The sequence below is a fragment of the Pristiophorus japonicus genome, chromosome 14, assembly GCF_044704955.1.
Source record: "Pristiophorus japonicus isolate sPriJap1 chromosome 14, sPriJap1.hap1, whole genome shotgun sequence".
Taxonomy (NCBI): Eukaryota; Metazoa; Chordata; class Chondrichthyes; family Pristiophoridae; genus Pristiophorus; species Pristiophorus japonicus.
In genome coordinates this window covers 63224002-63247767 of record NC_091990.1, presented here as the reverse complement: position 1 = coordinate 63247767, position 23766 = coordinate 63224002, and the positions used below count along the sequence as shown (strand labels likewise).

The 23766-nt window shown below is 46.5% G+C and overlaps 1 protein-coding gene across 5 annotated transcripts in view; it reads right to left on the bottom strand.

The window, feature by feature from the left end:
* The window catches only part of LOC139279927 (adhesion G protein-coupled receptor B2-like), a 1236268-nt gene that overhangs the window by 599753 nt on the left and 612749 nt on the right, over positions 1-23766 (bottom strand). For all 5 annotated transcript variants that reach the window (XM_070899255.1, XM_070899259.1, XM_070899256.1 and 2 more), the window contains 2 exons: positions 2626-2790; positions 340-441 (listed from right to left, as the gene is read on the bottom strand). In XM_070899255.1, coding sequence (XP_070755356.1) covers positions 340-441; positions 2626-2790 — 267 coding nt within the window. The remainder of the gene's footprint in view (positions 1-339; positions 442-2625; positions 2791-23766) is intronic.

Sequence of the window (23766 nt, the reverse complement as noted above, 5' to 3'; positions counted from 1 at the left end):
TAACAGATGCATTGCAACACAACAGTAGTTATATTATGAAAGCAGGTTCCAAAGCACAGGAGGAAATCATTCATTAGCATGCTAAATTATCAGTTTGTACAGTCAAAACAGAGAATTTTGATTTTAACTCTCTCCCCAATTTATCAATGAACAGATCTTAATTCTCTTTAAATGATGGTTAACTTGAATTTACAACAGCCTCTCTCTCACTTTACTAAAATGCCAATGTGCACCAGCTGAGTTACTGCCATGGAACATAGATTTATGTGAAAAAAAGAGAACAAAAATTTGTTGAACCATTTCCTTGCAGAGAAAGTAATATTATTGTTGTATTATTACCTGTTGCATTTGAAGGGCATTTGTTATAAACAAGTTCCCCAGCTGCAGTCCTCTTCCAGATCATTGCCATGATGTAATCATCCCTACACATCTCATGCGGAGCTACAGAAGAGGCAAAATGAGTTACATTTAATTAAAATTATTGAAAGGGCAAGTTATTGCAGAGAACATTAAGGTTAAACCTCACCTGTTTAATTTTAATTTTTAAAGTCAGAAACTTGCACTCATTTTGGACTATTTTGCTGTACTTCGATAGTCTAAATTTCACAACTAAATGGAGTGAAAATTCTGAGCTTTGCTTAGTCCTGACCATTTCTTAAACTATATAATTAGCTGTACGATGACAGCAGTGATGTTTTACGCGGTGCTGTGACAAATGGGAGTCAAGCCTCCGAACTGGTTAAAAATAATAGCCTACGTATTACTGTTGCTGATATTAATAGGAAAGCATTCAACACATTTGTGTGACATTCCTCTTTCTGTTATTTTAATGAGGCATTAATCTATTTAAATTAAACTGTTTAACACTTGCCTTAAAACAAAACAGAGACTGTCATAATCGTTCGCCTACTCATATCACCGACAGTAATTTCTGGGGGTTCATGTGAGACCCAGTAGAAAGATAGCAGCTATTTGACTAATTGACAAAGATACAACTTTCTGATAAGAATTGGGTAGGATGGGGGTTAGATTAAGAAAGCGGTTCCTTGGTTCTCAGTGGTAAATGCACACTCAACTGTACAAACAAGGAAGGTGCTGAATTAGCTAATCTAATCCAGGCCAGCAGAGTCTAAACTACTCAATTTCCCCTGGGAAAGCAAATAATCCAGGCAGGTTCCCAGGTATGGCTGCTATCCAGTGAGTTTTCCTTGACTGTGTGCATGCTAGAAAATCAGATGAGAACAGGATTAGGCTTGCTCCCTCCATGGTTGAACAGTTTGCCAACACTCATATTTTAGGGAAAACATCAGAGTACTTCTGATACACATCGCTGTATTGTGGCATGTGTCATTGCCTTCGAAAAAGGTGGCAGCAAAACTGGAATTTAGGAACATCCCACATTGCAAAGCCTTAAAGAGTGCAGAAGCTGCATGTTTTTTCATATCTCATATTCAAATCAGCTAAAATCAAAATACTGCAGATGCTGGAAATCTGAAATAAAAACAGAAAATGGTGAAAAAAACAGATCAGGCAGAACCCTGTGGAGAGAGGAAAGAGAAAGGAAGATAATGGACTGAGGATCGGTGGGATAATGTTTGGAGAAACATTTAGAATTACAATGAAACTGATTCCAAGTAATGCAGTTTACTATGAAATAGTAGGACATGAATTGCCACATACAGGAGGAATACCAAGGGAACCTAATTGAAGTGTTTAAGATAATGAAGTGAATTGACAGGCTAGATCCAGAATGACCCTTCCTTCCAATAGGGAAATCAGACAAGGGGACATAATCAGAATACATGAACATATTATTCATATAAAGGGCTGTAATTATGTAACACATTGTTCCAGAAGGCCACATATGCAAAAACAATTGAGGTGTTTGAGTGAAATAGATACTTACTTGGCAAGCAAGGATATTAGCAGAAAAGGAAAACAATTAGGATTTTAAAAATGGAGTTCTCATAAAATGGAGGAACATGTTCGATGAGTCAAATGGCCTAAACCTGTTCCCATGTTCCCAATATCAGACATGCCATTGTGGATGGATGCCAAGCGAGGTCAGCCACATCTTTACAGGGACAAAGGCAATGAAAGTCAAAGGGAGAATGAGGCACCCTGGATGGCTGCCATGCAGCTATTAGCAACCAGTTCCAGAGGAACTGACATGGACATGCAAACAAATTTCCTGGTCTGAGCAAGAGAATGGGAAAACAGGAAGAATAGAGAATATTGCAAAAAAACAACACAATTAAACTGATCTTCTAATGAAATAACTTAACCTCTGTTTCTTGCAATCGTAATGTCAGCTTAAACAGTAATCCAATAGTACAAACTGTGTGAGACCAATATTTATGATTTTAATAGATGGCTTCCACGAGGATCTAGGGTAAAGTATCCGTTTACCCAATTACAGTGTTGAGATAGATCTGCTCCTTCATCCAATTATCAGGAGTTACTCCCAGAACCAGATGTTATACCGAATTTGTTCCCTGTCTACTTCACTCCTTTCCCCTCCGGGGGTAGAGGAGCATCCTGAACTAAGTGGCTGAGGTGTGTGAAAGCAAATAAGCAGTGAAAGTAAAGCATAAATTGAAGTATTATGAAATATAATTCTCCTACCTGGACATCTTTTCACATTGCATGTCCTGACTTCTTCCCCTGATCCTTCACATGGGTAACCTTTGACACTTGTCCCTTTGCACATTCGGAAGCGCCGTTGCCAGCCACTGTCACACGTCTTGGAACACAAACTCCAGTGGTTCCACGGACCCCATTTGCCATCAGCTTAAAAAATGATGAAATGTAATTAATTCATTTGAGGGGTTTGCATGCACCTGCAGCAGCAGTCTCCCCGAATGACTTGTGTAGGAAAATATCTGACCATTGTTTTTCATTCATCATCAAAATCAGGCAACTGTTTTACACGCGGAAAATCTCAGCTTCCCTTCGGAAAAGCAAGACTCTGAGATGAAGGGTAAGAATTGCTGTAGATACATTGTGTAACACTTTGAATACATTTAGGGTAATTTAAACCTAATCCGGTTAGCGGCAAATCGAAGAGATTAGGTTGGCTTCCCGTTTTACACCCAGCAGATTTTGTTCTCCGTTGACTTCAAAAATAGGGCAAGGTGTAAAGCAGCCGACTGACCCGATCTCGTTAATTTCCGACCAGGCGGGTTATATTAAAATTATCCAAGTTACCTGGTGGCCGAGTGGAGGCCTTCAAAGCCCCTGCAGAGCTCACAGCGTGCCCTCCCCTTTAACGGAAGTGTAGGGCCCTGTGATCGCATCAGTACTACGTGGCGAAGCCGTATCGTTCCGAATTTCACACGCTTAGCGCCCCAGAGCAGTCGCCAAGAGGAAGTGGAGCACTCGATATTGCGCTTCACTTCCTCTCGGGGGCAGTATCCCGAATTTAGGTCGCGGGGCAGGACTTCTGCGCTGAGAGCAGGAAGTCCTGCCTCATAAAGGTTACCGTCCTCAAATGGGGCGATACGCAATTTCACCCCCTCAGTGTTTTTGAGTTATGAAAGCATTTTCAAAAGTGAATTATCATCTTTCTTTGTAATGTTTGGAGTGCATAACTATCTACAAAGGAGAAGGAAAGTCTAAGGGGAGTACTTTTTGTTCAAACAAATTCCTTTTTATACAAGAAAATTATAATTTACCAGATGTTTCAACTTTTTAAAATGTTACTTTTAGTGCTGGTCTGGAGACTCTCAAGAATTGCACTCTGTGCTAGGCTGTTGCACTAGCATCAATTACACAGTGTGTCCTGGAGTGGATCCATTGCAAACAGTGGGAGGTCATTTGAAGCAACCTGAGCCTAATAAATGACACCAACAAATTATGGCGCAGAAATTGGGCTGTGTTGTGCCATTTTTTAGCCTTGAAAATGGTATCAGAGATGCGTGCGCACACTTCCAACGGGAAGTGCACTGGTTGCCATCTTGGTAAAGAGGTTTGCGCGCATGCGTGCCAGAGGACTGCCAGCAGCATACAGAGCAGTAGATTATGACATCTATCAGAACGCTGATTTGAGTCTAGTACTGCCATATTCGAACGCCACGCTCCAGCCTACACCCTGTCTTAACCTCGCACAGCTGAACACGACGTTAAATGGCAGGAAGGAGCCCTCGGCAGTGCTACTTAAAGGGATCATGAACTACTTAGTGGTTAGTTGCTGGATTATTTCTTCTGAGTGCCGGTGCAAGTGTACGTGTTTGCAGAGCTTTCCAATACGTGCCGAACATTTCAATAGATTACAGGTTGTGGTCTGATGGGTGCTCCAGAACTTTTTTATTCATTTAAAAGTTTGTGCAGAAACAAGTTGCTTTCAGACATGGGTAGCGTAGTCGGCCTTCTGTGTGGAATTGAGCATGACTGGAAGAATGAACAGAGGCGAAGCAGAGAAGGGCAAGTTGTTAGAAGAGAGAGAAGAAGAGGGATAAAGGCTCAGCATAGAAACATAGAAAATAGATGCAAGAGTAGGCCATTCGGCCCTTCGAGCCTGCACCACCATTCAATAAGATCATGGCTGATCATTCACCTCAGTATCCCTTTCCTGCTTTCTCTCCATACCCCTTGATCCCTTTAACCGTAAAAGCCATATCCAACTCCCTCTTGAATATATCCAATGAACTGGCATCAACAACTCTCTGCGACAGGGAATTCCACAGGTTAACAACTCTCTGAGTGAAGAAGTTTCTCCTCATCTCAGTCCTAAATGGCTTATCCTTAGACTATGTCCCCTGGTCCTGGACTTCCCCAACATCAGGAACCTTCTTCCTGCATCTAACCTGTCCAGTCCTGTCAGAATCGTATATGTTTCTATGAGATCCCCTCTCATCCTTCTAAATTCCAGTGAATACAGGCCCAGTCGATCCAGTCTCTACTCATATGTTAGTCCTGCCATCCCGGGAATCAGTCTGGTGAACCTTCGCTGCACTCCCTCAATAGCAAGAACGTCCTTCCTCAGATTAGGGGACCAAAACTGAACACAATATTCCAGGTGAGGCCTTACTAAGGCCCTGTACAACTGCAGTAAGACCTCCCTGCTCCTATACTCAAATCCCCTAGCTATGAAGGCCAACATACCATTTGCCTTCTTCACCGCCTGCTGTACCTGCATGCCAACTTTCAATGACTGATGTACCATGACACCCAGGTCTTGTTGCACCTCCGCTTTTCCAAATCTGCTGCCATTCAGATATTCTACCTTCGTGTTTTTGCCACCAAAGTGGATAACCTCACATTTATCCACATTATACTGCATCTGCCATGCGTTTGCCCACTCACCTAACCTGTCCAAGTCACCCTGCAGCCTCTTAGCGTCCTCCTCACAGCTCACACCGCCACCCAGCTTAGTGTCATTTGAAAACACTCAATTCCTTCATCTAAATCATTGATGTATATTGTAAATAGCTGGGGTCCCAGCACTGAGCCCTGCGGCACCCCACCCTGCCATTCTGAAAAGGACCTGTTCATCCCGACTCTCTGCTTCCTGTCTGCCAACCAGTTCTCTATCCCTGTCAGTACATTACCCCCAATACCATGTGCTTTAATTTTGCACACCAATCTCTTGTGTGGGACTTGTCAAAAGCCTTTTGAAAGTCCAAATACACCACATCCACTGACACCCTTACACCACTTCCACAAATAAACCCTTGTCCACTCTACCAGTTACATCCTCAAAAAATTCTAGAAGATTTGTCAAGCATGATTTCCCTTTCATAAATCCATGCTGATTTGGACTGATCCTGTCACTGCTTTCCAAATGCGCTGCTATTTCATCTTTAATAATTGATTCCAACATTTTCGCCACTACTGATTTCAGACTAACTATAATTACCCATTTTCTCTCTTCCTCCTTTCTTAAAAGGTGGTGTTACATTAGCTACCCTCCAGTCCATAGGAACTGATCCAGAGTCGATAGACTGTTGGAAAAGATCACCAATGCATCCACTATTTCTAGGGCCACTTCCTTAAGTACTCTGGGATGCAGACTATCAGGCCCCGGGGATTTATCGGCCTTCAATCCCATCAATTTCTCTAAACCAATTTCCCACCTAATAAGGATTTCCTTCAGTTACTCTTTCTCATTAGACCCTCGGTCCCCTCGTATTTCCGGAAGATTATTTGTGTCTTCCTTCGTGAAGACAAAACCAAAGTGTCAGTTTAACTGGTCCGCCATTTATTTGTTCCCCATTATAAATTCGCCTGAATCTGACTGCAAGGGACCTACGTTTGTCTTCACTAATCTTTTTCTCTTTACATATCAAGAGAAGCTTTTGCAGTTAGTTTTTATGTTCCCAGCAAGCTTCCTCTCATACTCCATTTTTCACCTCCTAATTAAACCCTTTGTCCTCCTATGCTGAATTATAAAATTCTCCCAGTCCTCATGTTTGCTGCTTTTGCTAGCCAATTTATATGCCTCTTCCTTGGATTTAACACTATCCTTAATTTCCCTTCTTAGTCACGGTTGAGCCACCTTCCCCGTTTTATTTTTACTCCAGACAGGGATGTACAATTGTTGAAGTTCATCCATGTGATCTTTAAATGTTTGCCATTGCCTATCCACCGTCAACCCTTTAAGTATCACTTGCCACTCTATTCTAGCCAATTCACGTCTCATACCATTGAAGTTACCTTTCCTTAAGTTCAGGATCCTAGTCGCTGAATTAACTGTGTCACTCTCCATCTTAATAAAGAATTCTACCATATTATGATCACTCTTCCCCAGGGGGCCTCGCACAACAAGTTTGCTAATTAGTCCTTTCTCATTACACATCACCCAGTCGAGGATGGCCAGCCCTCCAGTTGGTTTCTCGACATATTGGTCTAGAAAACCATCCCTAATACACTCCAGGAAATTCTCCTCCACCGCGTTGCTACCAGTTTGGTAAGCCCAATCAATATGTAGATTAAAGTCGCTCATCATAACTGCTGTACCTTTATTGCACGCATCCCTTATTTCTTGTTTGATGCTGTCCCCAACCTCACGACTACTGTTTGGTGGTCTGTACACAACTCCCACTAGCGTTTTTTGCCTTTGGTATCCCGTAGCTCCACCCATACCGATTCCACATCATCCAAGCTAATGTCCTTCCTTACTATTGTGTTAATTTCCTCTTTAACCAGCAATGCTACCCCACCTCCTTTTCCTTTCTATCTATCCTTCCTGAGTGTTGAATACCTCTGGATGTTGAGTTCCCAGCCTTGGTCACCCTGGAGCCACGTCTCCGTGATGCCAATTACATCATATCCGTTAACTGCTATTTGTGCAGTTAATTCGTCCACCTTATTACGAATACTCCTCGCATTGAGGCACAGAGCCTTCAGGCTTGTCTTCTTAACACCCTTTGCCCCTTTAGAATTTTGCTGCAATGTGGCCCTTTTTGCTTTTTGCCTTGGGTTTCTCTGCCCTCCACTTTTATTTTTCTTCTTTCTATCTTTTGCTTCTGCCCCCATTCTACTTCCCTCCGTCTCCCTGCATAAGTTCCCATCCCCCTGCCATGTTGGTTTAACCCCTCCTCAACAACACTAGCAAACACTCCCCCTACGAGATTGGTTCCAGTCCTGCCCAGGTGCAGACCGTCCGGTTTGTACTGGTCCCACCTCCCCCAGAACCAGTTCCAATTCCCCAAGAATTTGACTCCCTCCTTTCTGCACTACTGCTCAAGCCACGTATTCATCTGAGCTATCCTGCGATTCCTACTCTGATTAGCACGTGGCACTGGTAGCAATCCGGAGATTACTACTTTTGAGGTCCTACTTTTTAATTTAGCTCCTAGCTCCCTAAATTCGTCTTGTAGGATCTCATCTCATTTTTTACCTATATCATTTGTACCTATATGCACCACGACAACTGGTTGTTCACCTTCCCCCTTCAAAATGTCCTGCAGTCGCTCCAAGACATCCTTGACCCTTGCACCAGGGAGGCAACATACCATCCTGGAGTCTCGATTGCGGCCGCAGACATGTCTATCTATTCCCCTTACAATAGAATCCCCTACCATTATAGCTCTCCCACTCGTTTTCCTGCCCTCCTGTGCAGCAGAGCCACTCACGGTGCCATGAACTTGGCTGCTGCTGCTCTCCCCTGATGAGTCATCCCACTCAACAGTACCCAAAGCGGTGTATCTGTTTTGCAGGGGGATGCTTCAGAGTAAATCCAGCTGCAGCTCCAGTGCCGCAATGCGGTCTGTCAGGTGCTGCAGTCGGATACATTTTCCGCACATGTAGTCGTCAGGGACACTAGCAGAGTCTCTGACTTCCCACATAGCACAGGAGGAGCATGACACATGTCCGAGCTCTCCTGCAAGAGGCCATGGGGCCAAAATTCAGTAGTGCAAGATAGCTGGCGCTCCTATGAGTTTTTTTTCTGTTTTTACTGCAGGGATCCATGATGCGGTATGATCGATTTTCAGGATTTTGAAATTATTTCAAAGTCCCAACGGAAGTCGGTCATAGTGGGGGCGGGAGATCGACAGGAAGGCAGGCTGAGGGGCTGAATTTGGGTCAGGACCGGGACTCCGCCATTGTCAATCAGCAGTGGAGTAGTGGTGACATCACAGCATGTGTGCGTCACCACGCTCTCTCCCCTCCATTAAAGGGGAGAGAATCGGACATTTAAAATCTTCGGCCACTGGGCCACCAGGGAGGGTTTCGGCTGGGCCAGTGTCCTGTCACCCAAGAGGGGGTGCCAAGTTGCCTGTTGACGGCCCGGCCGAACCCGTGGGCACTATCTTGCCGGCCGATTGGGAAGTCGACCGGCAAAAATAAATACATGGTGGCCGCGGCAGTGGGCCCTGCCCTTGAAGGGCTACTGCACTGCCGGGCCGCACACACTCTGGGAAAGTGCACCGACAGAAAAAGCTGTCGGGGGAACCTTGCGCTGGGGCTACGACATTTCGACCTGAATTTCGGTTGGTGCATTTTTCAGGTGAGGGAGAGCGGCGGTGCACATTCTGATGACGCACTTGCACAGGTCATCAGCATCAGGGCAGAATCGGGTCCAGGCTGAAAAATCCCCAACCTGAATTTGGGTCGGGTCGGCCAGTTAACCACAAAGTGGCAGCCATGGGATTCTGACGCATGGCCGCCGCAAATTGGGCAGTAACGGGTCTTTCCGAGACCCTGAATTTCGGCCCCCATATCTCCTGAGGGTCTTTAGGGTGCAATTCTCTCAGCTCAACTTCAGCGACAACCAATGCTTGAGATGTCTTTGTTTCACTAAAGAGGTTGCGACTGAGATCTGCCAACTCCTGCAGCTATAACTGAAACCTCAAAGCAGGGCAAGGACAGCATTGCTTGTGGCTGTCAAGGTGACTGTGGCTCTCAACATTTGGCTTCTTCCAGGCTGCTGACGGAGATGTAAGCAACATCTTGCAGTTTGCAGTACACTGCTGAATAAAGGGAGGTCACTGAGGCGCTCTATACCACTAATGCTCCGCACTGAGGCGCTCTATACCACTAATGCTGACGCACTTCAACGCCCCTCCCCTTTCATTAAAGGAGAGGGACGGTGTGCACTCTGCAAGTCATCTGATGGCATCCACTGGGCCACCAGAGCAGTGCGCGACCGGGCCTGCAGCGATGATGGCCCGGACCACACTAGGGCCGCCACCGTCGAGCCGACCTGAGAGTCGCTCGACAAAAAAAGATGGAGGCCCGGGGCGCTGGACTCTCCCCTTTAAACATTGCCCCGAGAGAGGATGTCGGCCAGCTTTGCGACCCGCGAAGCTGGCGTTGACATCTGCTCGCGCCAGCCTCGTTGCCTGTGGGGCAATTTCCCCCACGGAGCATTAAGGGATGAGGAGTCGCCGCGCATGGCGGTGACGTCATTGCCGGTTGCGCGGCGTCACCGGGGCAGCACTTCCGCAAATGCCCGGACAATTTCCCGGGAAGCAGTAGCCCTCCCCTCCCCCGGGCGAAAAGTGTCTTCCTCTCTGGAGGGATAAACGGGGCTATAAAAAGGGGCAATTTCGCCTCCTCAGTTTTCAAAAGACTCCCACCACTTCTTGCAGCCACAATGCCCCTCCCCTTTAAGAGGTGCAGGCTGCCATGAAGTAGCACGAGCCACTTATGATATCGAGTTGCCTGCTGATGTGTACAGCCAATGAACAGCGTAGGTAGCGCTGGCTGCACACAGCAATCATGTAAAGCAGCAGACAGCATGAATTTACTCTGCTGCCTGCAATGCAATGAACCAACGTGAGTTAATTGCATACGACGATCCATGTGCCCGTTTTCGGGGGTTAGCCAATTTCTCCGCTGTGGAATTTCCTGCTTATAGCATGGTTTCCTAGCTGAAGTATCACCTAAGGCAGCCCTTTGGTGATCTGATGCCACTCTCCTTCCAACCGCTATTTGCAGCAGTTATTCCATGGTAACTATCTGTAATTGATGTCATGAGAGCAGCTTATCAGGTAGGAAGACCCTACTGCTGACTTATGCAGTCATGCTAAAATGCTCCCTCTACACTTTCTTCATCTCTAAAGCTCGTGGGATTGTGTGTCACATTACGTCAGGAGGGGTTACTCCTTTGTAAACTCTGTGCTCCGCCATTCATCTACTGAGTCGCCCACATGTAACATGCCTCTTATCCCAAATGAACTATCAATACGCCATTTCAAACAGAATTCCAATTTGAAATGTTCTCAATTGCTATGGATGATCAGAAACTTTAAATACTGAGATTTGGGTACTGGATGGTGCAGTGTGTTAGACACTGGCCTTTCCTCTCAGAGACTAGGTTAATCTAGTTCAGTTTGATAAAATGCAATGGGCTAGATTTTCCACTTATTTTGCATGCATAACACCCAATTAATGTCCATTTTAATGCTGAAATGACGTATAACACCCAGATATCGCCCATTTAGCCACAACATGGAAACTGACGCCCATTTTTCGGACACTTATCGCTGAGCGTTGCTTTCCCCATGTGTGTAACGCCGGGAAAAAAATAATACCGCCTGCCCACTTTATTTTGTCGTAAAGATCACATTTGCCAAAACTAACGCCCAGGAGCTTGCCCAGCGTCACTTTTACTACCTCGCACACATCTCGCCCACAATATCGCTCACCCAAAAAAACGCCGGGAAAAAGTGGAACTAACCGGAACTACTCACAGCGGTATGGACGCCATGTTCTAAATCACATGTCGCATCATTTAAAAGGCTGCTCTGCTTCAACCTCGGGGAGTTTGGATGTACTCTGGAGGTCTTTGGAGGTGATGTGAACATCTGAACAAACATCTTTATCATACTGTGAACGATTGGAATTTAATAGGTGTCTTCGTCGGGATATTGATTCTTTGTGACCAATCGGTGGAAAACAGATAGCTATTGGGATGGGGCCTGTCCTTTCTCACCCTCTCTTGATGACCAATTACATGCTGCAGACTCGAGATGGCAGAAGGTACGCTCCACAGCATTATGTGCCCAATGTAAGACATGCCAGACTGATGAGGAGGCCCAGACGTTACACACCAAGTCTTACCTCAACTTGTCCGATAACACCTGTCTTTGAAGACTGCGCTTCCACAGAGCTTATCACTGGGGTATGCCAGCTCATAAGGGGAGATCTGCAGCCTGCCAGCACCATTAGTACTGCACTGTCCGTCGAGGTCAAAGTCACTGCGGCACAGTCGTTCTACACGTCGGGTTTTTTTCAGGCCTCAGCTAGCGACATTTACGGTCTGTCTCGGCATGCCACATATTGCTGCATTAGACAGGTCACTAAAGCCCTGTACGCACACAGGATGGACTTTATCAGTTTCCCTATGACCAGGGAGGCTCAGACTGAGAGGGCTTTAGGACTCTACCGAATTGCTAACTTCCCCAAGGTGCAGGGAGCAATAGACTGTACGCACATCGTGATGCAGGCACCTTTTCAGGATGCAGAGTTTTTCAGGAACCACAAGGGATTCCACTTCTTGAATGTCCAACTCGTTGTCGACCACCAGCAAATTATTATGGCAGTAAATGCTAAATTTCCGGGCAGCATCCATGATGCTCACATCCTGTATGAGAGCGCTGTATCTGACTTGTTTAACAATCAGCCACAAGGGCAATGCTGGATGCTTGATGACAAAGGATATGGCCTCACCACCTGGCTGATGACCCCCCTGCGTGACACCTACACCCAAGCCGAGAGGCGATACAACGGGAGCCACAGAGTCACTCGCAATATTGTGGAGAAAGCCATTGGAGTGCTTAAGCAACACTTTAGATGCCTGGACCACTCAGGAGCCGAGCTCCAATACCACCCTGAGCAGGTCGCTCAATTCGTGGTGATGTGCTCCATGATGCACAACTTGGCTATCAGGAGGGAACAAGAATTGCCTGATGAGTCTGACAGTCCACCTCACCAGAGAAAGAGGAGGACAAGGAGGTGGACGCTGACATTGGGCCAGACAATCAGGCTGACATTGAAGCCATGCCACTGCCCCCTGTTGACCGAATGAAAGGGCCCATGGTGTCATGATAGCTGCAAGACTCTTATGTCAGGAGCTCATAAATGAGCGCTTTGCCTGAAAGAACGCTGGTGGTATTTACAAGGCTGACACACTGCTGAGTGTGCAGGTCATACATCAATGGTGGGCATCACCTTGGTGATAGTTAAAGTTTAAGTTGATTGAAGTTAAGTGTAATTATACCCTTTGATGTTCAGGAATCACCAGCGTGTAATGGTGCAGCTATCTGAGCCAATGCGCAACAAGGTTTTGTTAAATAAAAAACATTTAAACCGAACATTTGTCTGAAATCATAAGTATTTCTGTAAAAACCAACCCTTTCCCTGCCCCCGCTTCTCCTCCCCACCTCTACCCCTTCCCCTTCCCCTCCTGAATCCAAGCCGCCTGGGCGAGGAGCTCCTCAGGTGATGCTTCATTTGGGGGGGGCCAAGATGGCCGAATCACTGCTTGGAGAGATACGGGAGAGGACGGTTCTGAGGTGGGAACGTGCTCCGAGACAGAAGCAAGATGTTGCTCCTGGCTCTTGTGTCATTGGCAATGGGAGGTGCAGCACCTGGGGGTGCAGCACCTTGGGGTGCAGTGCCGCGCTCTGGGACCACTGGGAGCCCTCTGCCACCAGTGTTCCTGGCTATCAGCTCCAGGGCCTCCTCCATCCCTTCCATGTTATATATTATTTGTTGGACAAAAACTTGGTGCCAACTATGTTCTTGGTGCTTAGTAGGCTTTTTTCTGCTGGTGAATCTCCCTCGTGTCTCCCACAACAGCCAAACAAACACACATCACACCCACACACGCCTTCACTCCCTCTCGGCTCCCTCTCTCTCTGTCTCCTCTCCTGCGCATATAATGATGACCCCTGACCTCCTGAATTACGGGACACAAACGTTGCCATGCCGTTGCTAAGGACGGCGACACTTTACGGCAGAAGGTCAGAGAGATTTAACGCTACCGCCCATTTCATATCGCATGTGGTAACGCCCAATTTCAAAAATGGAGACTAGGGGCTTTGAGAATGGGCGACAAGCCGGCGATCTGGAAACCCATTTTTATCGCCCACGCGCTGTCCATTGCAATTGTGACAACTGCCTCTAACTTCCCCTAATTCTATACTGACAGTTTCATATAGGCCACAAGATGGTTCGTGTGGAAAATGAAGAAGTATCACAATGGTGCAGTAGGGGTATAATAGTGTTTTGTGCTTGATGCTGATACTGGATGTTGAAATGGAAAGTGGTCCATTCCCCGACATTAAAATCTTTCAGCATGAAAGTTCACTCAAGAAGTTATCAGGACTTGACATCAGAATCATGTCCTATGAGCTGTCAACTGCAGACCCCAAGTTAAATTCTAATAGTTAATATAAACATTCCTAGGGGCCAAAATTGCCCCTTTGCGCAGGGTCACTTAGAGCTGTTGGCCGGCGCTACCGGAGAGCTAATACGGCGCTACCGGAGAGCTTAGCGTGCGGGCATGGTGGTCACATCAACCCGCATGGATTTGCCCCCTTTGCGCCGCACCTTACGATTAGCGCACCGACACAGTGCGCGTGTGTGCGCCGACCCCTTATCGCCCTGCACCGACCCCTTATCATCCTGCGCCGATCCATGGGGGAAATTGCCCCGCGGGAGTGAGATCTGCGCATGGCAATGTCACCGGCAGCTTTTCAGTCGGCCCGACAATGGTGGCAGCTGGTTTGGTCGGGCTGCCAACAGACAGGCTGGCACCACCTCTTGGGTGCCAGGCTGCTGGCCCAGCCAAAACTCTCCCTGGTCGTCCTGTAGGCAGCACTGAATGTGCTGCTCAGATCGCAGCATCTTGGCCCCTTTAAGAAAAGGGGAGGGACATTGCGACATTGCTCCATGCCGCGCTGATGTGCTGAGCATGCTGCTGAGCGCAGCACAAAAGCCAGGGGAACGCCAGGTTAGCGCAGTCAACATTTCTTTGGAACAAAGAGCCCAAATCTGCGCCGGTGCATCCCACGCCAGCGCAAAAAAATCTCTATCAGCGAAATGACCGCCCCAAACCCAATGCGGGGCAAAGTCGGCAGCCTAGTGTTTAACATTCTTAAAATTTTCATTCTTCAGATTTTCTTTCAACTTTGACTTTCATCATCTCTGTATGTTGTTTCATCTCATATGAACAGTTTAATTTTTCTCCCAACACTGGTCACTTTCTCTCTTGCTTAGTTTTCTCTGTTTAAAACCAATGTTACCACTTTTTATTTCACTGTCCTGAGGACATTGCTTGCTGTTTCCCTCCTTTTTTCATTCTGCCCTACTGTCTCTTCCTTGCCACTGCAAAGTTGCGAGGTTGGCATTGGGATAATGTGGTAAGAATGCTTTTCTAATTGTAAGGTCGGAGCACAAAATATACTACTCAATTATATAAGGCCTGTTTTATTATAAGGGACTTACAGATATATGCATATTCTAGTGCATCAATCTGGGAATGGTAGCATAGTGGTAATGTTATTGGACCAGTAATCCAGAAGCCTGGACTAATGATCCAGAGACATGAATTCAAAACCCACCATGGCAGCTGGGGAATTTAAATTCAGTTAATTAAATAAATCTGGAATAAGAAGCTAGTATCAGTAATAGTGACCATGAAACTATCGGATTTTTTTGTAAAAACCCATCTGGTTCACTAATGTCCTTTAGGGAAGGAAATCTGCCGTCCTATCTGGTCTGGCCTATATGTGACTCCAGACCCACTACAATGTGGTTGACTCTCAACTGCCCTCTGAAATAGCCTAGAAAGCCAATCAGTTGTAACAAACCACTACAAGAAGCAATAAGAAGAATAAAACTGGACGGACTACCTGGCATCGATCTTGGCACCAGCTAGGGACATGACAACGGCACACCCAGCCCAGTCGACTCTGCAAAGTCCTGCTCACCAACATGTACCAAAATTTGGATAGCTGTCAAGCAACAGCCTGACATAATCATACTCACAGAATCATACCTTTCTGTCAGACTCCTCCATCACCATCCCTGGGTATGGCCTGTCCCACCGACAGGACAGACCCACCCGAGGTGGCGGCACAATTGTATACAGGGAGGGAGTGGCCCTGGGAGTTCTTAACATTGACTCCAGACCCCATGAAGTCTCATGGCTTCAGGTCAAGCATAGGAAAGGAAACCTCCTGCTGATTACCACCTACCGCCCTCCCTCAATGAATCAGTACTCTTCCAGGTTGAACATCACTTGGAAGAGTACTGAGAGTAGCAAGGATACAGAATGTACTCTGGGTGGGGGAATTCAATGTCCACCACCAAGAGTGGCTCGGTAGCACCATTACTGACCGAGCTGGCCGAGTCTTGAAGACATAGTTGCCAGGCTGGGCCTGCGACAGGTAGTGAGAGAACCAACACGAGGGAAAATCCTACTTGAACTTGTCCTTATCAATCTACCTGTCGCAGATGCATCTGTCCATGACCGCACTGGTAGCAGTGACAACCGCACAGTCATTGTGGAGATGAAGTCCCGTCTTCAAACTGACAACATCCTCCATCTTGTTTTGTGGCATTACCACCATGCTAAATGGGATAGATTCAGAACAGATCTAGCATCTCAAAACTGAGCATCCATGAGGCGCTGTGAGCAGCAGAATTGTATTCCACCACAATCTGTAACCTCATGGGCCGGTATATCCCTCACTTTACCATTACCATCAAGCCAGGGGACCAACCCAGGTTCAATAAGGTGTGTAGAAGAGCACGCCAGGAGCAGCACCAGGCCAAAATGAGTTGCCAACCTGGTGAATCTGCAACACAGGACTACATACATGCTAGAAAGCGGAAGCAGCATACCGTAGACAGGGCTAAGCGATCCCACAATCATATAAATATAGAAATTTACAGCGCTGAAGGAGGCCATTTCAGCCCATCGTGTCTGCGCCAGCTGACAAAGAGCCACACGGCCCTTGGCCAGCAACCCTGAAGGTTACATATAAACCTATGAACAATAGTGGAAAGGTAAAGAGAACGCAGCCCAACCAGTCTTCCCCACACAACTGCAACACCCCTTGCACCACAACAGATCAGATCAAAGCTCTGCAGTCCTGCCACATCCAGTCGTGAATGGTGGTGGACCATTAAACAACTAACGGGAAGAGGAGGCTTCATGTAGATCCCCATCCTCAATGATGACGGAGCCCAGTACGTGAGTGCAAAAGACAAGGCTGAAGCGTTTGTAACCATCTTCAGCCAGAAGTACCGAGTGGATGATCCATATCAGCATCCTCCGGAGATCCGCACAATCACAGAAGCCAGTCTTCAGCCAATTTGATTCACCCCACATGATATCAAGATAACAAGAAACGTGATCTTCGTTGAATAGTGCCATGGGATCTTTAACATCCATGTGAACCACCAGACAGATCCTAAATTTAAAACTGCATTCAAAGACTGGCACCTTCAACAATATAACTCGCTTGGGCCTGAACTGAAGTATCAGCCTAGATTATGGACTCAAGCCAAAGTATGGAGTAAAACCAACAACCTTTTCAACCATAAGCAAAAATACGGTAACTGAACCACAAACAGAATTCATCTTCAAACACACGGGGGTGGGGATTTTCAATGACCTGGCACCTGTTTCACACCTGAAAAAAGGCAAAGGAAAATCTTGTGAGTTCCTTGGATACCCACTGGTGCATCTGATTCAATTTTCAGGCAGGCATGTAAATGGGCGCTCAGCACTCACATCCAAAACAGGTAGGAGGCTATTTAAATATGCAAATTGGGGTCCCATGCCTATTGCAGTTATCTGATTACAATTTTAATTTTAATACACATATAGGTGGAAAATGGCACCATGCATGTTAATCCCAGTTGTACAGATTTTGTGTACCCTAATCAACAGTCCTTAAAGTAGGCCGCTCAGAAAATGTTAAAGATTTTTAAAAGATTTTATTGAGGATAGGGGAATTCCCCCCACCGCGCTCCTCCCCCCTTCCCCCATCTACTTCCAGGATCTGCTCCCACAACCACACAGGTCTACCTGCCATTTGACCTTGTGCAGAAGCTTGCTGACTTTCTGCCACAGCTTGCCGATAGTGTTCAAATGAAGCCTGAATCTGAAAATTGTACTGCCGATTTCATGCCATTTTTGGCCGAAGATCAAAATCTTCCCCACAACTTCTTTGGCACCTCTTACTGATAACTCTTGCATTAGATGGCACCACCCATCACCTTTCTTCATTACACAATATTCTTGGGTTTACTAAGTCCTCTGAGCTTTAATGGAACTCTAACATCTCCTCCATTGCTAAAGCTGTCTCCAAGACTATCTGTTTCTTCTTTCATGCAAAGCAGTTTTCTCTTCAACAGTTCTTAACTCTATAGAAATCCCAAGTCCATTCAAGACTTGAATCCTGCTCTCATATCTGGGGAGGCTCTTCTAACTGAGTTGTAGTGACATTGTGATTTGAATATCTGTTCTGTTCTATTTAACTGAGCAAAACAATGTGCAAATGCATACATTGCAGGGGATGATATTCATCAAACTGAGAGCAATGATTGTGCATTCTGTTGTTGGACTTGAGTGTAGCAGCAACTTCTATGCAATTAATTCACTAAATATATTCAAAAAGGAGTTAGATGTAGTCCTTACTACTAGGGGGATCAAGGGGTAGGCGAGAAAGCAGGAATGGGGTACTGAAGTTGCATGTTCAGCCATGAACTCATTGAATGGCGGTGCAGGCTAGAAGGGCCGAATGGCCTACTCCTGCACCTATTTTCTATGTTTCTATGTTTCTATTAATTGACATGTGATTCTCCACACAGTGAGTTTCCAATTTCAGCTAGTCTTTAACACTTTACTTTGCAGGATGGAAAATATAAAATTCAGCCAGACTAGTTGTTCTCAACCACCACAAGCACTACCAATTTCAAAGCACCAAAGGCGAGAGAAATGGTTGCTTGCCAGTTACCTTGTTCATGGAATTGTGTGTGGCACAGAGGGAATTTGGAAAGGTCTAAGAAAAAAAACATATAGGGTAAAATAATTGGAAACATATAATGGGCTAGATTTTCCACTTTTTTTGCATGCATAACACCCACTTAACGTCCATTTTAATGCTGAAATGACGTATAACACCCATATATCGCTCATTTAGCCATAAAATGGAAAATTACACCCATTTTTTGGACACTTATCGCCGAGCGTTACTTTCCCCATGTGCGTAACGCTGGGAAAAAAAATAATACCGCCCGCCCACTTTTTTTGGGCGGAATCATCAGAATGGGCGAAATCAACGGCCATAATATTGCCCAACGTTAGTTTCCGCACGGAATTAACGCCGAGATTCAATAATTCCGCCCGCCGACTTTTTTTTGTCGTAAAGGTCATATTTGCCGAAACTAACGCCCAGGAGATTGCCTAGCGTCATTTTCACCACCTTGCACACATCTCACCCACAATATCGCTCGCTCAAAAAACCACCCAGAAAAAGTGGAACTGTTCTGAACGAATCACAGCGGTGTGGGCACCATTTTTTAAATCGACGGTCGCTTCATTCAAAAGGCTGCTTCAACTTCGCGGGAGTTTGGATTGACTCTGGAGTTCTCAGGTGAAGTGGCCATCTCAACAGACATATTTTCAGACTCTGGACTATTGGGGTTTACTGTAGGTGTATTTTAGTGAGGAAATTATTGCTTCTGATCAATCGCTATTATAATTTCCTTGCAATGGGGCCAGCCATTTCTTAGCCTGCATCGATTAATACGTGGATGCTGCAAAGTGCAAATGGCTCATTGTGTGATGCACATCATTATGTGCCCAATTTAAGACGTGGAAGAATGAGGAGGTGGTCCAGACCATACACACCCCGCACTTACAGGGAAAAGAGGTCTTACCTTTGGAGACTGTGCTTCCACAAGGTGGCGATCAGTGAAATGTGTGAGCTCATCAGGCCACAAATATAGCCTGCCATCAGGACATCAGTGTCGGTCGAGGTCAAGGTCACCACAGCACTGTCTTTCTACGCGTCCGGTTTCTCTCAGGCCTCCGTGGTCGAGATTTCCCCTCTGTCTCACCATGCCAGTCATCGCTGCATTAGACAGGTCATGGAGGCCCTGTACGCACGAAGGATGGACTTTATCAGCTTCCCCATGACCACGGAGGCTCAGACTGACAGGGCTGGAGCATTCTACCACATTGCTAAGTTCCTCAGGGTGCAGGGAGCAATACAGTGCACTCACATCGCCATGCGGGCACCTTCTCAGGACCCAGAGCTTTTTCATAACAGAAAAGGATTTCACTCTCTGAAGGTCCAACTAGTTGTCGACTACAACCAAATCATAATGGCAGTGAATGCCAAATGTCCGGGCAGCTTCGATGAGGCTCACATCCTGCGTGAGAGCGCTGTCTCTGACATCTTTAAGAGTCAGCCACAAGGACAATGCTGGATGCTTGGTGATAACCGATATGGCCTAGCCACCTGGCTGATGACCCCCCTGCGTGACACCCACACCGAGGCTGAGAAGCGATACAATCAGAAGCATAGAGACACACGCAATGTGGTGCAGAAAACAATAACTGTGCTTAAGCAGTGCTTCAGATGCCTGGACCACTCAGGGAGGGAGCTACAACACAACCCTGAGCAAGTAGCTAAATTTGTGGTCGTGTACTCTATGCTGCACAACCTGGCTATCAGGAGAGGCCAAGAATTGCCAGAAGGGACTGATGCTCCACCTCAGGAGAGAGAGGAAGCGGAGGACGAGGGGCTGTATGCTGACCTAGGGCCAGACAATCAGGCTGGCTATGCCACCATGCCTGCGACCCCCTCCAGACCGCAGGAAAGGGCCCGTGGTGGCTACATAGCTACAAGACTCTTATGTGAGGAGCTGATATCTGAACAATTTGCCTGAAAGAACGTTGCTGTGTGATAACGCTGACACACTGCTGTGTGTGTGCAGCTCAGACATCAATGGTGGCCATCACCTTGGTGCCAGTTAAAGTTTACATTGATTGAAGTTAAGTTTTATTTAACCTTTTCATGTTAAGGAATCACCAGTGTGTAATGGTCCAGCTATCTGAGACAATGCGCAACAAGGTGTGTTCAATAAAAAATTTTTATACCAACATTGGTCTGAAATCATAAGAATCAAGGGCAAAAACACCCTATCCCCGCCCACACCCCACTTTTTCCACCATTGACATCAATCAAATGGTCAACATGTCCAGCAACACAGGATACAAATGCAAAGCAGAAGGGTGGTCCACTCCCTCCATACATTGCAACAAATTTCATACACCCAGATGGAGATATAATGCAGCTATCACCTGCGGACATGCACCTCACTTTCCTTACCTCTCCCCATCTTCTCCCCACCTCTACCCCTTCCCCCTCCTCACTCGACGCCGCCTGGCTAAAGAGCTCCTCAGGCAGTGCCTTGTTTGGGAGGATGAAGGCAGAGGCGGTGGTTGCACGGGTATGGGAATGGGGAGTGCCGAGGGCAAAACATTCTTTGATCCAGAAGCAGGATCTTGGTCCTGCCTCTCATCTGTTGTTCGCAGTGGTGGTGCGGAACCTAGGGGTGGAGTGGCGCGCTCCGGGACCACTGTGAGGTCTGTGCCAGCAGTGTTCCTGGCTATCGCCTCCAGGGCCTCCGCCATCCGTGGAACGTACTCAAGTCAGCTGTCGGGATATGCTCCCCAATGCATCGAGGAGCTGGTCACCAATGCCTACAGTCCTTCTGGACAAGTCTCCCATCTCTCCGCTCTCATGTCGCGCTCGTGGACCAGACCTGCCGCATCCACGAAACCGCCGCGTGGTCGGCGCCGACTTGGGGACAAATGGGGTGCCCTGTGGCGAGGTGCTTGGGGCCGGTACCTCCAGAGTGGAGGGGGGAATGACCGGAGGAGCACTAGATGGCCTTGGGGTGGAATGGCTTCTGGAGCGTGGCGATGCAGGTTCCTCAAAGTCTGCGCTCTCATCCGTAGAGAACAGACCCAGCAGATGTAGAATCGTCTGCCGAGTCTGGCCCCACGCCCCCACCTTCTGACCTCTGTGGTCTTGCCTGGGGCCGCGCTGCTGGCTGAGCTGCAAAACACAAATGAGATTATTAGAGGAGAAGGGAGTGCTCGGGTGACAAGGTGATTCCTGCGCTACACACAGCATATGTACGACAAAAGCACCACCGCTATCAAGATTATCACAGACATCACATTTCATGACCATCAACACATTATGCATTGCAATGATTTTCATTAGGCCAGCATTATTTCTAGGACAATTTTAGAAATCATCTATCATATATGATTGTTCGGATATGAGTGGGTGTGGCATCTATTGACTTCACATCACACAATGGTGCAAAGTTTACTCACGTTGCATCACTTCAGGGTCTGCAGATGCATCCGTGGCTGTTCGGGTATGCTTCCCCACGAATGCAAGCACCCGCTCCTCCATCTCAGTGATGTCGCTGGGGATTGGTGGCCCCTCCACCCGTTCGCCTCTGCACGGACCTCATCGTCGATAGCTTCTTCTGTAAAAGGTGACAGGACGACATGGCATGAGATCATTGTGTGATATCATTGCTAGGTACTGTCACAGAGACTGATACAACACATAATCGACAGAAGTAATCATGATTATTATGATAATTATGATTCTTTACCTAAAGATGTGCACCGTGACTGCAGGCTTTGACTACAACATTCCTGGTAAAAGTGAAAGACCTCACATCTGTTGATAGTCACTCATGACTGTTACAAATTAAATTATATAAATACATAAGTACATGTAAATAAATGTAATACTTACTCTTGCGGATCCCACAAGCTCGTTCCATCGTTTGCGGTATTGGTTGCCCTCACGCATCTCATTGGTTGCCGACGAGACCACCTCTGCTATCTCAGCCCATATCTTCTGGTAGGCCTTTGGGGTGGCTTCCCACGCCCTCCGAGTCAAATCACCCCAGTGTAACTCGACCTCCTGCAGAAGGGAGGCATTTGCCTCGTCCGAGAACCTCCTCGCCTTTTTGCGCCCTCCAATGTGCTCCTCTCCCAGTTCACTATAGGCCAAATTTGGGCAAATATCTGGCTGGTAACAGCTAATTTTTGTTTCCCTATTTGTTCTAAAGCTCTAAACTCTCCCTTCTTCCTCCCAAAGCAGCCACACCACATCCACACATGCTTTCAGTCCTCTCAGCTCCCTCTCTCTCTGTCTCCTCTTCTGCGCATGTCATAATGACCCTTGACCTCCTGAATCATGGAAATCGAGCGTTGCCATGCCGTTGCTCAGGACAGGGACACTTTATGGCAGCAGGTCAGAGAGATTTAACGCTACCGCCCATTTCATAATCGCTCGTGGTAACGCCCAATTTCAGAAATAGAGACTAGGGGCTTTGAAAATGGGCGACAAGCCGGTGATCTGAAAACCCATTTTTATCGCCTATGCTGGAAATAATGCCCATTTTTGGGCAATCTGCACAAAACTGTCAAATCTAGCCCTAAATCATAAGATATCAATAGGATATTCATCACATTTCTCCTTTTAGAATATTGACCCATTGTTACTGTTAGAATACAAATGTATAAAAAAATATATAACTACACTACTGTTTTAAAATAATACGTCTAACTCAGATGCATCTTAGTTTATTCAGAAAATATTCTTGAGTTTTTTGTGTATTTTGTTATGTTTCCTGGTGTGTGTATTTGGAATGTTACCCAGAGAGTATATTCTGGAAAATTTCCTGGTGGATGCAGTAAATGGTATTTTCTAGTAAGTGTAATTTTGAGTATTTGTTCATGACTGTATTTTGCAGCATGTCACACTGAATGTATTTTGCAGCACTTCACAATGAGTGTAATTTTGCAGTGTTTCGTCCAGAACTTGCCTCGTCAAACTATCTAAAATCCACATCCATGCCTTTGTCACTTCCATTCATGAGTATTCCAATGCTCTTTTGGTTGGCCTCCCATTTTCTGACCCTCCCCATAAACTTCAGCTCATCCAAATCTCTGCTCCCTGTATCCTATCCTGCACTAAGTGCTGCTTACCCATCAATTCTGTCCTCGCTGACCTATTTTGATTCCCCCAATGCCTCCCATTGAAAATTCTTAAGCACAGACACAAAGGTCTTGATATTAACCACCCCTCCCCACCCATGACGAGTGAGGGGGGGGGGTTAAAAAGTGAAATATGCACAACACGATCCCAACTCGCCATGCACACCACTATTTGTACAGCGGCGGATATTGGGGTGTATGAGTGTCCCGCCATAGAGAGGCGGGACCCTTAATTGACATTTTTAAATAGGGCTCCC